This window comes from Cenococcum geophilum (genome assembly GCF_001692895.1).
Source record: "Cenococcum geophilum 1.58 unplaced genomic scaffold K441scaffold_3, whole genome shotgun sequence".
Lineage (NCBI taxonomy): Eukaryota > Fungi > Ascomycota > Dothideomycetes > Gloniales > Gloniaceae > Cenococcum > Cenococcum geophilum.
The window spans coordinates 1,029,861-1,047,866 of record NW_027137561.1 but is presented as its reverse complement, the minus strand read 5'-3'; the positions used below and the strand labels follow the sequence as shown (position 1 = coordinate 1,047,866).

At 31.7% G+C, this 18,006-nt stretch overlaps 1 protein-coding gene across 1 annotated transcript; it reads left to right on the top strand.

Annotated features, from left to right (window-relative positions):
- Positions 1–290: 290 nt before the first annotated feature.
- Positions 291–583, top strand: K441DRAFT_651782 (uncharacterized protein; the record flags this gene model as incomplete). Its single annotated transcript, XM_067647249.1, has 2 exons — positions 291–319; positions 350–583. Coding segments are annotated over 2 exons (198 nt in total), but the record flags the coding sequence as incomplete, so codon positions are not given.
- Between the last annotated feature and the right edge of the window lie 17,423 nt (positions 584–18,006).

The following is an 18,006-nucleotide window of genomic DNA, read 5'->3' as shown; positions in this document are numbered from 1 at the left end:
TAATTAGCTTACAGCTAGTTAGTTTTAAAGCTCTTTAATTAACTAATTAATTAGTTAAACTAGTAGAGTTAGTATAGGCCTTTAGTAGTAATGATTTAAGTAAAAGCGTATACTCTATAGGGGAGCTAAAGCTACTAAATTAGTAGTAGTAGTAATTCTTTAATTAATATCTAATATAGATCCTACTAGCCTACGCAGACTACTTTATTATAAGGGGGAAAACTTATATATTTATAGGAAGAAAACCCCTATATTTAGGGGAGGAAAAACCCTATAAGTAGCCTTAGTAGGATAAAAAAAACTCCAATTTATTATGTTTGTACGTAGCGGCGGCCCTATAGGCCTATAGCACGTCTTCCTCCTTAGATATTTTAAACTCCTTAGGAACCACTGCTTTCTTCTCTAGCTTATCTAAAGCTAGGGTTTACTACGTCCCAGCTAGGCCTTGCCAATTAATCGCCATATACTTATTACTTCTCCCATATCTTAACCGTCCCCTATATACTATCTCTTATTAACTATTACTATATACGCCTTACCTCCCCCCCCTTAGAGCCATTAAAGGCGTAAGGGGAATTTATCCATTCTAGTTACTATAATACTAATAGCGGGATATATTATATGCTTTGGGTATCTTTTATACCTAGGCCCCAGCTAGGCCCTTTTTAAGGGTTACTACTCTATTAAAAGGAGATAAGGAAAACTATGGGTCGTAATCTAGGCTGCTAAGTATTTAGTAGTTAACGGTAAGTGACTATATACTTCGCGGGCAATTACCCTAGGGGTTAAAAGGGGCTGTATATTTGCTTATTTATTCGTTTATTTATTCGCGCGTTAGTTTATTAATATAAGGTTGTTAATGTTTTTAATTAGAGGTTAGGGGACGTTGGATTCCATCTTATATCCGCGAGGATTATATAGGGTTAAATAGAAGCGTAGCAGTTGTCTACTATAAAGGGGGTTACTATTAGTAGTGGTTTTCGAGATCTTACTATCCTATGTAAAAACTTTTTACTACCCCCTATAATATTTCGTTAACTACTACTACCTCCTACCCGTAGCTGTGCGACGTCTTTATATTGGCTCTGCTAAGTCTAAAGACAAGTAGGTTTATAGGCCTTACTATGTATAGGTACAGAGTCCGATTTTAAAGACTGCTAAAGCTACTAAATTATTAAGATCTGCTACCTTATTTCCAGATACTATTTCTACGTATTACCTCCTTACGTTACCTTACTACTTTATTTTTATTACCCTTATTTCTACCTATTACCAATTTAATAGAGGCCTTTATTTTAACTAGTTAATTATTATATAAAGGAGGAGAAAGCAGTCTTATAAGTAGTAGTTATTTTATAGGTAAGGCTTCTACCGCCTTTTAAAAGCGCGCTAGGTAGGGCTCTAGTAGTTAATAAAAAAAAGCGTTAAAAGATAAAGCTATATAAAGCTTTAATAGAGTTTCTTACCTATTATAAAGTTAAGTCTAGCTTAGATCTAGAGTCTCTATTAAGGCAGGCTTCTATATAAACTAGAATTAAGATCTACAGCTAGTAGTATAGGGGTAGCGATAATATTATATAGAAGGGGAAGGTCTATATAAAGTCGTTATATATATAGGGTAAAGAAAAAGGATATACGATTATTTATAAGACTATAGGTATTTAATATTACTACTACTACTACCTAGATTAAAAGAAGGAGCCGAAGTATAAGCCTCTTAGTAAGTTGCCCTACTCTTTTATATAAATACTAACTAATTTAGAAATAGCGCTTAATAGTTATAATGGCGCTAGAGCGCGTCACCTAGTTAGGGGTTTGCTTAAGACTTAGTATATATATAGACATAGCCTTACTACCTTCTCTTACTCCTTAGCTTAATATCTTCGTAATATAGCATTTATTTACTTTATCTTGTAAGCATTTATTTAAGTCTCTATTAAGGCATTTGTTTAATAGTTTAAGCCGTTATATTATATTAAGCTTCCCAGTTATATATAGGCTGTAGTATTTATATCTTAGGTTTATAAAGTCCTATAGTAGCTAGGTTATAAGAAGCTTAGCCCCTATACTATATAGGTACCCTTATACTTCTTTTTTTTCTTTTTTTTCCCTTTTCTCTACCTAACGGCCGCCTATACTATAGGGAAGCACGTGCTGGGTAGTAACCTCTTTCCGACTATATAAGCTTATTAACCGACTAAGTAACGCGTATATCCGTTAACCGAACACGTGTGCCTACTGACCGACCTATTAACCGAACAATAACGCGTCTAACGCGTATATCTGTTAATAATCGATTAACCAACTAAATGAACGACCGTACGTCTACGGACGCTTACACCATACTACTACCTAAATAGTCCTTTTTAATAGATACTAAGCTACTGTTACGGGACACCCCTATAACACCTTGCATACATCTACCTGTTTCTACCGACTTAGCAATTAGAGACTAACCGCGAAATAGTAATCTAATGGCAATCTAACGGCAATCTACGGCATTCTGCTATATTCTGCCAAGTTCCACTAAATTCTACTAAGTTTTACTAGGACCACGACCTAAACCCTATTCTGCCCTATATACGTATTAACTAAGTAATTAAGTTAACAATATATACCCTTTCTTCCTATTTTCCTACCTTCTTTCCCTATATAACGTCTTAACTTTCTTATATAGTTTATATATATAGCTTAATAATATCTACCTTGCTATATATTATTATTGCTTATGCTTACTCCGTAACACTACGTTACGTTAACTACCTATATTATTATTAATATGTAGAACGAACCTAAAGCTCCTATAACGGCCGTTAGTATTATATCCGCACTCTAAGAATAATTAGTAAAGATACAGAAGTCTTTTATAAACGCCCTTATATAGAACTAAGCTACTTTAAATTAATAACAAGCTAAATAAGAAGCTTAACACTAATAATTAATTAAGGACCTCTAAGAAGAAGTCCGCACCCTTAAAATGCCCACGCTAGGGCCCTAAGACTAAACGCTATTTCTAAAGATAAATACGCGGAACAAGAGTCCTAAACCTATAGTAGTTATCTACCCTAAACTAACTACTATATAAAAATAATCCGAACAACTACTAGATCCCTTAGTATTTACTAGTAAATAATAAGAACTCTAATTATTCCTAAGCTAGCTTAAAAATAAGCTAACTAGTAACGCTAACCGTTACCTAACTAAAGCTAACCGACTCTATTACGCCCTAAGTTAACTAGGAGGAAAGGTAGCTAACCTTATTAAACCTCTTTAGCTAAACTTAGTATAAAGCCTAGTTGTACTTCTTAAAGCCTTATACGGTAACCTAAACCGCTAAGCTACTGCTTAGAGAAAGATAAACCACATAGCTTAAGGAACGAAAAGTTTCCTAGTATACTTCTCCAAATTTAACCGTTACGTAAGGGAAATAGGCTAGAACGACTCCGCACTAATTAATAGCCTTATTAAATTTTTAAGCCCTAAACTAAAAACCTCCCTAATAGGCGTAGACCTACTAGGAGCCCTTAATGCCTACGTAAACGTTATTAATAAATGGTATAATAATATACTACGCCTAATACCGAAATACGCCCCTTAATATAATATAACAGCCCTATAAATGTCTACTAAGTTATTATCTTAGCTTAAGCACCCTAACGCCATAGATATTAATACTAAAACCCTAAAGTACGCCCTACTAGGGTCCCCTAAATAAAAAAGACGTATTAAGCTAGGCCTTTACTTTAAGTGCGGAAGTAAGGACTATATTTTAAAATACTATCTTATCCCCTTACTTACGTCCTAAAATAACTTATAAACGGCTAATACTAGTAGCCATTTACTGCATTAATTTACTGGTTACTGTCCCTAATCTTTACCTAGTTCCAGCCCTATATTTAGTAAGCACTACTTATAAGGGCGAAGCTACAACTGATGTCTTATAGGAGCCCCTTCCCGCTCGCCACTAAAAGGCATATTTTAGAGTTAAGTCGCTCTTTAGGACGGCTCTGCCTTAGGGTTTTATTAAATGCTTTAGATATTATAAACTCTAACCCTTAGGATTATAGTATAACCGTTTACTATTATCTTTAGTAGAATAATTAATAGGCTAATACTTAAGTCCTAATTAATATAGGAGCTAGTAGTATAGGATTTATCAATAAGATCTTTGCGTAAGATAATAGTTTTACCTTAACCCCCCTTAACTAGCATATTAACGTATTTAGATTTAATGGTAAATGTACAGTCTTAGGCCGAATTACCTATATAGTATACCTAAGGCTCTAATACCTAAACCACGAAGAACTAATTAAGCTTTTTATTACTACCCTAGGTTACCTAATAATCCTTAAATAACCCTAGATAAAGCTATATAAGGTAACCATTAATTAGGATAACCTTAAGCTTCTATTTACCGCCTCTTATTATAAGTAGAAGTGTTTTATAGCTTACTGCTCTAACCCTAAACTAAAATTTAGGAAATCCACTAAGATCCACTAGCCTAAGATTTCCACTAATGTCCACTCCGCGCCTAAGAAATCTACCAAATTCTACCGATATAAGAATTCCACTAATATCTACTAAGGATCCGAAAATTTCACTAAATTCTATAAGTTATTACTAAGCACCGTACCGCCCTAAACTAAGTAGAAGCTTAAGCTTAGTATATAAAGCTACTAGAAGGACTAGTACCCTATAATAAAAAGAATACTTAAAGAACCCAAACCTAAATCTAATACTAACTCTGTACCTAATACTGAACCTAAACCTAAATAAGAAACTATAGACAACCTAAGCAAGCTTAGCACCCTAGATATCCGTATAATTAGAGCTACTCTATTAGTATAACTCGCTAAGAAACCTAAATATATAATATTTGCTGTTACTATAGCTAATATTAAGAAGGCCTTAGTACTAAAGAAGTACACTGACCCTGCCATAAAGGTACTAGTAGAGTATTATTACCGTCTAGATATATTCTTATAAAAAGAAGCTGATAAGCTACTAGAGTACCGACTATACGACTATAAGATTATACTTAAAGAAGGAAAGCAGCCCGGATTTAGACCCTTATATAGAATATCTTAAAATAAACTCTAAGTACTATAAAAGTATTTAAATGAGAACCTAAGTAAAGGATTTATTAAAGTAAGCTTGTCGCCTATAGCTATACTAGTAATCTTTATTAAGAAACCTAGCGGCGGTTTGTGCTTCTATATAGACTACTAGGCTCTTAACGCCGTTACTATTAAGAACTAATATCTAATCCCGTTAATATAGGAGACACTAAACTGATTAAGTAAGGCTCGCTATTATATAAAGCTTAATATTATCTCTGCATTTAACCGCTTCTATATAGTAAAAGGAGATAAATAGCTTACTGCATTTTGTACTTAGTATGGATTATTTAAATACTTAGTAACGCTATTTGGCCTCGTAAATGCTCTGAGCTTGTTTTAACATTACGTAAATAATACCCTACGTCTCTACCTGGACATCTTCTATACTACTTATATTAACGACATTCTAATATATAGTAATAACCTAACTAAATATTGGAAATATGTTAACCTTATTTTATAAGCCTTATACGGAGCTAGTTTATAATTAGATATAGATAAATATAAATTCTATAAAACGGAAGTCCTATATCTTAGACTCCTTATTTCTATAAACGGTATATAAATAGACCTAAAAAAAGTTAAAGTAATTATAAACTAGTAAGAACCTGAGAATGTTAAGGATATAAGAGCCTTTATAGGATTTGCCAATTTCTATTAATGGTTTATTAATAACTTCTCCGCCCTAGTTTTATCCCTTATTACTCTAACCTAAAAAAATAAAGCTTTTATCTTTAATAAGGAATATAAGAAGGCCTTTGCTTATCTAAAGGTTATATTTACTATTATACTTATACTTTAACACTTTAACTTAAAATAAATAAGTATTATAAAAGCCGATTTATCTAATTATATTACTAGAGGTATTCTATCTTAATATAACGAAGAAGGAGTATTATACCCTATAGTATACTTCTTAAAGAAACTAAGCCCTACTAAATATAATTATAAGATCTATGATAAAGAATTGCTAGCTATTATTAGATGCTTTAAGTAATGGCAACCTAAACTAAAAGGCGCCGGATTTCTAATTAAGGTCCTTAGCGACTATAAGAACCTACAGTACTTTATAACCATAAAACAGCTAAGTTATTATTAGGCCCGCTAGTTAAAATATCTATTACGCTTTTAATTCTTAATTATATACTGCCTAAGCGTTTAAGGTTAAAAGCCTAATACCCTAACCTAACGCTTATAAGACGCGCTAGCCCTAAAAGAAGCGCGCTCTTACTAAAATTAGACCCTACTTCGCCCTAAACTATTTAACCCTCTTATTAAAGATCTTATAGTATACGTCCTTAAAATAACTAATTAATTAATTAAATAGATTATAGTTAACGAATACCTAAATAATAAGTTTATTTAAGAGACGCTTAAGCTAATATAAGATAGTATTAGACGCTCTAAAAAGATATCTTTAAGTAAATATAAAGCCTATAGAAACCGCTTATATTACTAAAACTAACTAGTTATCCCTAATTATAATAAGCTTAAGCTTAAGCTCCTTAAACACGTATATGATCTACCTATTACTAACTACCTAGGTTAAAGAAAGACCCTAAAACTACTCTAATGGGAGTATTACTAGCCGAATATATATAATATAATATAAAGGTATATCTCTAGCTGCTATACCTACTAATAAGCTAAAGCCTTATATAAGACGTATAACGGCCTTTTAAAGCTACTACTTATACTAGACCTAGGATAGAAGGATATCTTAATTAACTTTATTATTAACCTCTCTAAAAGTAGAGGCTATATAAATATTATAGTAGTTATAGACTAACTATCTAAGATAAGACGCTTAATTGCCTACCCTAATATATTAACGCCTACTATTACCTAACTATTCCTGGATTATATATAGAAACTCTACGGACTTCCTAAAACAATTATCTCCGATAAAGGTAGCTAGTTTATCTTAGTATTCTAAAAAAAACTAACTACTTAACTCCGTATTGAAGCACTATTATTTACTATATATTACCTAAAAACGGATAGTTAAATAGAATACGTAAATACTATAATAGAATAGTATATTCGGATATATACGTTATATTTATAGGATAACTAGATTAACTAGCTTATATTTACTAAGTTTACTATAAATAATTCCATCTTAAAAACTATAAAAGTCTCCCCGTTTCTAGCTAATTACGGCTAGTACCTACAAATAGGTTTTAAATCCTTTAGTAATGTTCCTTACCCCGCCTATTACGCCTTATAAGTTATAGAAGTAAATTAATTTATAGAGAAGATAGAGGAACTATAACAGTTCCTTACTAATAAGATAATATAGGCTTAATCTATCTATAAAGCTATAGCGAATAAAAAATAAACCCTAGCACCAGCTTACTAAATTAATAATTTTATCTAGCTAGATATAAGAAATCTAAACATAAAATAACCTACTAAGAAACTTAATTAAAAGAACGCTGGCCCTTATAAGGTTAAAAAGGTTATCTCTCCTTATGCCTACTAACTAAAGCTCCCTAATACGGTTAAATCCACCCAGTATTCTATACGTTAGTCCTCCGCCCTACTACCCTTATATTAAACGCCCTACCTAAACAGATATAGAACCCTCCCCTACTAGTTAAGGTGGACGGTAAAAATAAGTACTTTATTAAAAGAATTAATAATATTAAGTATAATAAACGGAAACGCCAATATATATATCTTATAAAGTGGAGAGGCTATACTAAGCCCTTATAGAAACCCATTAACTCTATAGAACTTATATAAGCCGCAGAAGACTTTTATAAACTCTACCTAGAACTACTATAGCCCTATCTCGCAAAAGCTTAAGTTAAAAGAGGGGGGTACTGTTACGGGATACCCCTATAACACCTTACACACATCTACCTATTTCTACTAACTTAGCAATTAGAGACTAACCGTAAAATAGCAATTTAACGGCAATCTAACGGCAATCTATAGCATTCTGCTATATTCTGCTAAGTTTTACCAAATTCTGTTAAGTTCTGTTAGGACTATAATCTAAACCCTATTCTGCCCTATATATATATTAACTAAGCAACTAAGTTAACAATATATACCCTTTCTTCCCGTTTTCCTACCTTCTTTTTTTACGCAACGTGTAACGGAGCCTTGTAGCAGGAACTACGGTGGACTTGTTAATGGGCTAGGTATATAGGTATTGTAAGTAAATCAACAACGTAATAATAACTGGTGGAGTGGTTGCCCAATAGATTAACTTTAATTGTATTCTAAGAATTACTACAAGGAAGGAACTATCTAGGTAGGGACTAAGGGTCCTTAAATACACAACCGTACTCCTAAGAAAGTCGTTACTCTATCTACTCTATCTACTCTATTTGCTCTATTATAGATCTTGCAGATTATATAGATTATACAGATTATATTACGTGACTCTGCTTACTATTCCTTGTTATATAGTTCTATAGGTTCCATTCTAGACTATACTTATATTAACCAACTAGCTTCTTCTAACTCCTCTCTAAGTAGTTATAATATTATACTTAAAGCGTTTATAATACTATCTCCCTCCTCTCTATCTTCGTCCTTAAAGATACTTAGCATCTCTAAGTTATTTACTAGAGGTGTAATATCCGTCTAATTAATTTAGTTAATATTATTACTTATAATACCTAAAGCACCTTCTTCTTCTTTAACCCTTTATTATACGCGTATAGTCTCTTCTATACTATTACTTAGTAAAGTAATGCTATCTTTGTGTTTTTATTACGCGAAAGAGGGATTAGTCTATATTGCGTTGGTAAGTCCTTTATTTTAGCAACCCTCTTTTTATATAGAGTGCACTAAAGCAAACGTTTAATTATCTTGCGATATTTACTTAATTTCTAACGCTAAGTATACGCGTTCTATAACTTTTAATAGTCTCTAAGTTCCTTAAGTAATTTATTATAGGGTCTTATATTTAATCTACCGCTATAAAGCTTAATAGTAAGCTGTCCTCGGCGCTGCTTACAGTCTAATATACCTTAAAAGAGTCCGCACGTATTTTTAAAGCTTAGCGTTTAGCTTACGCCCGTCTTTAGCGTTTAGAACATGTCCGTAAAAAGGTTCGTTTAAAGGAGTAGAAACTTATTTAATAAGGTTTATAGGAACTTAGTAATAAAAGAACGGATTCTCCTCTAATAGAGAAGGAAATAACTTTAAGTAGTTTAGCAGTCGCTCTTCCTAGGTCCCCTTTAAGTGACTTATTCTTTAGTAATTTTCCTTTATTAATATTGCCTGACCTTTTTTCTTCTAATACTCTTATACCTTTTCTATAGCGTTTTTTAGGTTCTCTAGTATCTCCTAAGTAGTCTCGTTATAGCCTATTTACTTTACTTCGTACTATATTTTATTATCTATATCCTTATAACTAATAATCTTTAAAACTTACTATTTGTCTTCCTCTTGTCCTCTATATATATCTGCTTTATAAACTAGTGGCTTAACATTTCTATATACTGGCTCTAGTATTACACTATACTATATAGGGTAGATCTTTATCCTAGCTAGTAAGTTTAACTTAAATATAACTAATAAAATTTTCTATATAATTTTAAAAGGTCCCAGTCTAACGTAGTCTAACTTCTTACTTAGTTATTAACTCTTAAAATTTTTATATAGTAGCTACACTTTATCTCCCTCCTTAAGATCTAGTCCCTCAGATCTCTTAGCATCGTAGTACTTTTTTATCCTTTACTATACCACCTTAGCTATTTCCGTAAGGTCTATATAAAGATTTATTAAACTCTTTATTCTTTACTTAGCTACGCTACTTATTTTCTTTACTTAACGTGGTAATAATAAGGTCCTTAGCTTATCGGCAAAATATAATACCCTTCAATGGCCTTAATGGTTGGTGGTTGACGCAATTGGCGCGCAGTTAAGGGCATTTAGCAACTCGACCGACTAGCCTATATCGTGTTTTTTTAACACGCAGCCTGCGCGCAGCCTACGCGCAACCTACGCGCAACCTGCCAGCAATCTGCGCATTTGGCAACCATAATTATATTTACCTCTTTTATACTAATAATATATTTTAAATAAATAAAAGCTATTTTAAAGCTATTTATAAGGCTAGCAAAATAAATATTATTATTTTAGATAATTTAATATAATATAGCGATGGTTCTCTTCTACCTATCTACCTATTAACTTACCTACCTGCCTGCATTGCCTACCTATTTACATCTACCTATCTGCATTTACCTACCTATCTATATTTACCTACCCATTAGCATCTACCTACCTATTTATATCTGCTTACCTATTTATATCTACCTACCTATTTATATCTACTTATCTATATCTACCTACCTATTTATATCTACCTACCCGTTAGTATCTACTTACCTATTTATATCTACTTACCTATCTATATCTACTTACTTATCTATATCTACCTACCTATTTATATTTACTTACCTATCTATATCTACCTACCTATTAGCATCTACCTATTTATACCTACCTATCTGTACTACCTTAATTTAATTAATCGATTAAATTGTTTATAGTATTAGCTAGCTAGTTATTATTATCTAGCTCTAGCGACGGTTGTCTAGTTCTAGCAACGGTTGTCTAGTTCTAGCAACGGTTGTCTAGTTCTAGCAACGGTTGTCTAGTTCTAGCAACGGTTGTCTAGCTCTAGTAATGGTCGTCTAGTTCTAGTAACGGTTATCTAGTTTTGGCAACGGTCGTCTAGTTTTAGCGACAGTTATCTAGTTTTAGTAATAGTCGTTTAGCTAGCGACGGTCGTCTAGTTTTAGTAATAGTTATTTAGTTCTAGCGACGGTCATCTGGTTTTAGTAACGGTCGTCTAGCTAGCGACGGTTATCTAGTTCTAGCGACGATTATCTAACTTTAGCAACGGTTATTTAGTTCTAGTAACGGTTGTCTAGCTAGCGACGGTCGTCTAGTTCTAGTAATGATTATCTAGCTTTAGTAACGGTCGTCTGGTTCTAGTAACGGTCGTTTAGTTTTGGCGATAGTTGTCTAGTTTTAGTAACAGTTGTCTAGTTCTAGCGACGGTTATCTAGCTCTAGTAACGGTTGTCTAGTTCTAGTAACGGTTATCTAGTTAGTGACGGTCGTCTAGTTCTAGCGACGGTTGTCTAGTTCTAGTAATAGTTGCCTAGCTAGCGACAGTTATCTGGTTCTAGCGATAGTTATCTAGTTCTAGTAACGGTTATTTGGCTAGCGACAGTCGTCTAGTTCTAGTAATGGTTATTTAGCTAGCAACGGTTGTCTAGTTCTAGTGATAATTATCTAGCTCTGGTAACGGTTGTCTAGTTCTAGCAATAATTATCTAGCTAGCGATAGTTGTCTAGTTCTAGTAACGGTTATTTAGTTCTAGTAACGGTCGTCCAGTTCTAGTAACGGTCCTCTATTAGCTGCCGTTCTAGTGCTTCCCTAAATAGGGAGGATATAAAGAAGAAAGGAAGGGTAAAAAATAAGGTGGCTATATAGGGTAGAGGCACGTGTAGAGGCTATTGGGAATATAGCGGGGACCTAATATAGAGCTTCGTGTAGAGCCTCTATACGTAGAGCTTCGCGCAGAGCCTTATATAGAGCCTCTATACATAGAGCTTCTCGTAGAGCCTCGTGTAGAGCCTTTATACGCAGAGCTTCTCGCAGAGCCTTGTGCAGAGCCTCTGTACGTAGAGCTTTGCGTAAACCCTCGCGCAGAGCCTCGCGCAGAGCCTCGTGCAGAGCTTCGTACAGAGCTTCGCGCAGAGCCTTGTGCAGAGCTTCGTGCAGAGCTTCGTGCAGAGCCTCTGTACGCAGAGCTTTATGTAGAGCCTCGTGTAGAGCCTTATACAAAGCTTTGTGCAGAGCTTTATGCAGAGCCTTTATGCGCAGAGCTTTGTGCAGAGCCTCTGTATATAGAGCTTCGTGTAGAGCTTTATATAGAGCCTCTATATATAGAGCTTTGTATAAAGCCTTGTATAGAGCCTCTAAATAATAAGACTATAAGATTATATAAGATTATATAAGATTATATAAGATTATATATAATAGTTAAATATATAGTATATAACTTTACCTTAATCACACGTTAAGAAATATACAGTTAGCTTTTAAAGTTATTAAGTAGGTTAACTGCATGTTAAAGGATATATAGTTAGCTTTTAAAGTTATTAAGTAAGTTAACTGTATATTAAGTTAGTTAAATTATATATTAAGTAGGTTAACTGCGTATTAAGTTAGTTAAATTGTATATTAAGTAGGTTAACTGCGTGTTAAGTTAGTTAAATTATATATTAAGTAGGTTAACTGCGTGTTAAGTTAGTTAAATTGCATATTAAGTAGGTTAACTGCGTATTAAGTTAGTTAAATTGTATATTAAGTAGGTTAACTACGTATTAAGTTAGTTAAATTGCATATTAAGTAGGTTAACTACGTATTAAGTTAGTTAAATTGTATATTAAGTAGGTTAACTACGTGTTGAGTTAGTTAAATTATATATTAAGTAGGTTAACTACGTGTTAAGTTAGTTAATTGCGTGTTGAGTTGGTTAAATTGCATGTTAATTACACGAAACGCGAAAACCAAAGTCTATTTAAATCTTATTCTGTGAATATTTTCCCAATGCTTATATCCGTAATTTGCCTTAAATAGTAATATACCTACTCCTTCTTATAGTGTTATATTATATATAAACTATATAACTAGTAATAGCGATACCTAATTATTCTGCGTATAATTAATATAATGCCTTAAATATTATTCTAGTATCTAATTTAATCTTTCTATTTAACCGTCTATCTATAGATAATATACGGTAAAAGTTACTACTTAAACTCCTTACTCTGCTAAAAACACTTCCTAGAATACTACTACGAATCTTAAATCTCTATCCGATATAATCTTGCTTAATACTCTATATCTTATAAATACTTCTTTAATATAAATTCTAGCAATATCTTCTACTAATATTTCTTCTAAATATGCTATAAAGTATCCCCACTTTATAAGCTTGTCTATTATTACTAAAATCGCATTATAATCTTATCCGGTAATAGGGTCTCTTAACTTTAATAATTTAATAATAAAGTCCTATAATATAACCTCCTATAGTCTTTCTAGTATTTTAATAGATTATAGCTCTTTATATAGCTTATACCTTATTAGTTTATTCCTTTAGTAATCTAGATATTTTTTTATAACTTACCTAGCTAGTCCCTAGATTCTATTAATAATATACTCCTCTTAAAGTCTTAACACTAAGCCTATAGCTCCGTTGTGTCCTTAAGTTAGTCCTTTATAAAATAACTTAATAAACTCCTTTATAATAGATCTTAGTACATATATTGCTTCCTAATTTTTATACTACTCTAAGTTTAGATCCTCTATTTATATATCTAGGATCTTTTATATCTAATTACTCTCTAGTAATTTATAGATCTTCTCTTCTTATATTACTATAATCTTTAGATAATTATACCTAATTAATCTATCTATATTTCTTCGCAATAAAGCCCCTAATAGCTTTTTATTATTTTATAGTTTAGCTTTTCTGCTTAAAGTATCTGCTTGTGCATTCTCTATACCCTTAGTATACTAAATCTTAAAATAATATTTTATAAGTATCTCCGCCTATCTAACCTATCTATAATTAAGTTCTTTCATTATTAGGAACCCTATTAGGTTCTTATAATTCGTTTTAACTATAAATAGTTTCTCTATACCTTATAAGAATAATCTCTATTCCTTTAGTACTATAACTATACCTAATAACTCCTTGTTATAGATATTATAGTTTAGTTCCGGTAGTATTACCTTCTAACTATAATATACCACTAGGTGCTATCCATCTTTATATTTCTATAGAAAGCACGCCCCTAATGCATAGTCTAATGCATCCGTTTTAACTACTATCTCTAACTATAGCTAATAGATTTTAAGAACTAGCTCCTAGGTAAATAACTGTTTAACTTTCTTAAACAGTTCTTTTTATTCCTCTCCCTATACCCATAGTTCTTCCTTCTTTATTAATCTTATAAATAGCTTAATATCCTTTAACTATTAAGCTATAAACCTTCTATAGTAGTTACAGAACCCTAAAAATAACCTTAACTATATTATATTTTCTAGTTCTTACTAATTCACTATAGCCTCGATCTTCTTTAGATCTATACTAAGTTAGCCTAGTTTAATAATAAATCTAATAAAATCTATCTTCCTAGTAAAGAATTCGCATTTCTTAATTGCTACTAGCATCTATTCTTCTTATAGTCTCTTTAAAACCTATTTAACGTGTTCTCTATATTCTTCCTTATTTATTAAGTAAATAATAATATTATTAAGGTATACTATAACAAATTTATCCAAGTATTCTCTTAATATATTGTTAATACGCTTCTAAAACGTTACTAGCGCGTTTATAAGCCCAAATTATATAACTAGTAGTTTATATAGTTCTTCCTTTAACCTAAAGGCTACCTTTTATTTATTGCCTTCCTTAGATCTGATCTGATGGTACGCCTATCTTAGATCTATCTTTATAAAGATTTATATATTACTAATCCTATCTTAGATTTCGTTAATTAAGGGTAAAGGATACCTATCCTTTTTAGTGATACTATTTAACTGTTTATAGTTAATATATAGCCTAAGTTTTCCATTCTTCTTTAGTACGAATAGTATTAAATATCCCGCTAATAACTATAATAGTCTAATATATCCTTTTTAAAGATTTTCCTAGATAAACTCCTTAAGTGCCTATAACTCTTTTTCTATTAACTTATAAGTTAGGTAGAACCTTAAACTCATTCCTAGTTCTAACTCTATCTTATAGTCCTATACTATATAATCTAACAGCTTTTTACTTTTTAGTAACTATAGCTTCTTACTATACTTATAGTATCTCTTTAGTATATAACTTAATCCTTAATTAGTCTCCTTATATGTTGCTCCGACTTAGTACTATACTAACTTAGTCTGTTATTACATCTTACGTTATTATATATTTCTAATATTAACCTAACCTATAACCTAATTAATCTTTAGATTATATTCCTATAACTAAGGCATTTCTAATACTGCCTTATTATTCCCTAATAGTAATATATTAAAAGACATCTTAACTTATTTCCCTTTAATAGTTATCTAAATAGGTCCCGTTTTAAGATTAATAATACCTCCTCCGTAGGCTATTAGATCTCCTAAAATTGTTACTAATAAATAAGGGTACTCTTTTTACCTATGTGGTAGCCCCATCCTTTTAACTACTGCTAGTGAGATATGGTTTTATATCGCTTTACTATCTACTAATACTTTAAACTGTTAATCTTACCAATTAACTCTTAAATTTAGGTGTTGTCCTTAAATTTCTTTAAGGGTCTAAGGCTCTACTACTAGCTCCCTCTAGTTCTATAGGCCTTTACTTTTCCTAACTATTAGCTACTTAATCCTATTATACTTAGCTTACTCTTTAGCTAATACCTAGTTCGCTTTTTATCTTTAATATACTATAAATAGGTGTTCTCTAGACATTTCTACTATTGTTATCTATCTAAGTATTCTTTTATAAGGAATCTTTCTGGTTAAAGTATTAAATCTCCTTTCTCTTAGACTTCTACTGGATGCTAGCTATATATATACTTAGCATTTCTGTACTATTGTTTATCTATTATCCAGTATATCCTTATAAGGTATTTCCGGTTCTTTTCCTTTAGATTCTTATGCATTTTATATATATTGTCCACGCATACAATCTATAATAGCGTATAGTGTGCTAGGTGCTTTAGGTTAACTCTTAACTTATTTTTATCTTTAAGTTTAAACCTCTATCGCACTAATCTAAATATTATAACTTTATTTGTAGGTACTAAGACGCGTCTTTTACTTCTCTAGTCCTCTAATTATTTTTTTAGATCCTTTAATATTATTATTAAGGCTCCCTTAATATAATTTATTGCTTTTTCCATAATTAGGTAGTTTTAGATAACTTTTTCATCTAACTATATATAGAAATCTTCCTACTTATTATTATGTCGTTGCCTATACCACTTTTAGTATAGCTGCTAAAGTGTATATAGTCTGTCCGTAAAGAAGTATCTTCTTATTACTGCGTTATAACAGCCCTTTATATGTTGTTCTTTAAACCTAGTAGGAATCCCTAAATCCTCTTTATTTTCCAGTTTAGTAAGCCACTTAGCTCTTAGTGTGCCTATTTTTAGCCTATTAGTAATTTTTTATACGGGTGCTCTGTCCCTTATATAACCTAGTATACTAGATCTTATATTTAGTTTCTTTTCTTACTATATAATAATTCTTGCTTTAAACTCGTCTATAGTTTCTTATTGTTTACGTCTTATAACTAGATCCTTAAAGTCCTCTTACTTCTTAATTACTGTATTAACTTTTTAATCTTTAGGTTAAACACTACGTTTGCCTAGTAAGTCTTCTAAGTTTATATATCTGTCTCCTAATCTAACTACTATTTATACTATAGATTCCCTAATCTATAGCGAAGTCTCTTACTTCTTTCTTGCGAGTGTCCTTACTCGTACTCCAAATTCTTAACCCCTTAGATTCTTTAACCCTAAGCTTACTTCTTTCTTAAGCTGCGCTCTAGCCTTAGTCTAACTAGGCTTTACTAGTGTCCTTATCTTGTCTTAAGAGTTCTAGATCTCGCTTATCTCGTCTTAAAAGTCTTATACCTTTAGGAAACTTCGTCCTAAGCTTATTCGTATATTACTAAACTAAGCTATTACTCTATCCTATTAGTTTTTATCCGTTATAGGTCCTTAAGTATACCTTATCTCATCTTAAGAATCTTAGTTATCTCTTATCTCGTCTTAAGAATCTTAAGCCTTTAGCCTTTTGCCTTTATTAAGTGGTAAGCTAGCACTAGCAGTTATCTGCTTACTTAATTATCTCTAAATATTACTCCTTTTGTCTTATAAAGCAATAGATACCGTATCTAATAGTATTATAATACCCGTTACTAAACCTTGCTCTATAGCGGTCTCAGTCTCTACCTCTATTACGTTATTAAGGTTTAGATACCCCTAGTTAGTTCCTTTACTATCCTCGTCACTATTAATTAATAAGTACTCTAACTCCATTGTTATTATTACTAATTTTTATCTATATATTACTATAATATCTTAATCTAGCTTATAGAGTCGATCTTATTCTTTATCTAACTCTTTAGTTCCTTTAAGTCCTCTTAACTCTAGCTCTTATGGCCAATAGCTTATACTATACTTAGCGTCTTTATAAATTTAGCATGCGTTATTATAATAAAACGCAAAACTTCTAATTAAATATTCTTTTATTCCTTATAGTACACTATTATCCCTCTATATATATATATTATATACTACTAGTTTAGTTCCCTTTACTATATAATAACTCTAACCACTTTTACAGTCTTTAGTAAAATAACCCTATTTTCCGTAATTTATATAAGCTCTATCTTTAAACCATTACTTTTATTATAGAGTCCGCTTAAACATCTTCTACTACTAAGATCCTTAGTTTAGCCTATACTTCCTAGTCCTATAATTACTTAATCCTTAACCTTTAAGTTTCTATAATTTCTTACTCTATCTCTTATAGGTTTCTTTAGTACTACTTAAGTCTATTAGCTCTACGCTATACTATATTTTCTAATTTAGCTTAGGTTATTACGTACTCTACGTCTTATATAACTATAGAACTTTATCCTAGCCCTTCTTAGCCTATTCCCTTTAGTAGATCCTATTATTAATCTTTATTACTTAATCTATTAATTCCCTTAAGGTGTCCGCATCTTCTATTAGGATAGTTGCGTTTTAGACTTTAGCCTTAAGTCCCTATTTATACTATACTATAAGCGCCTTATTATTCTACTTAACTTATATCGCTAGCGTTTAGAACTGCGTTATATACTT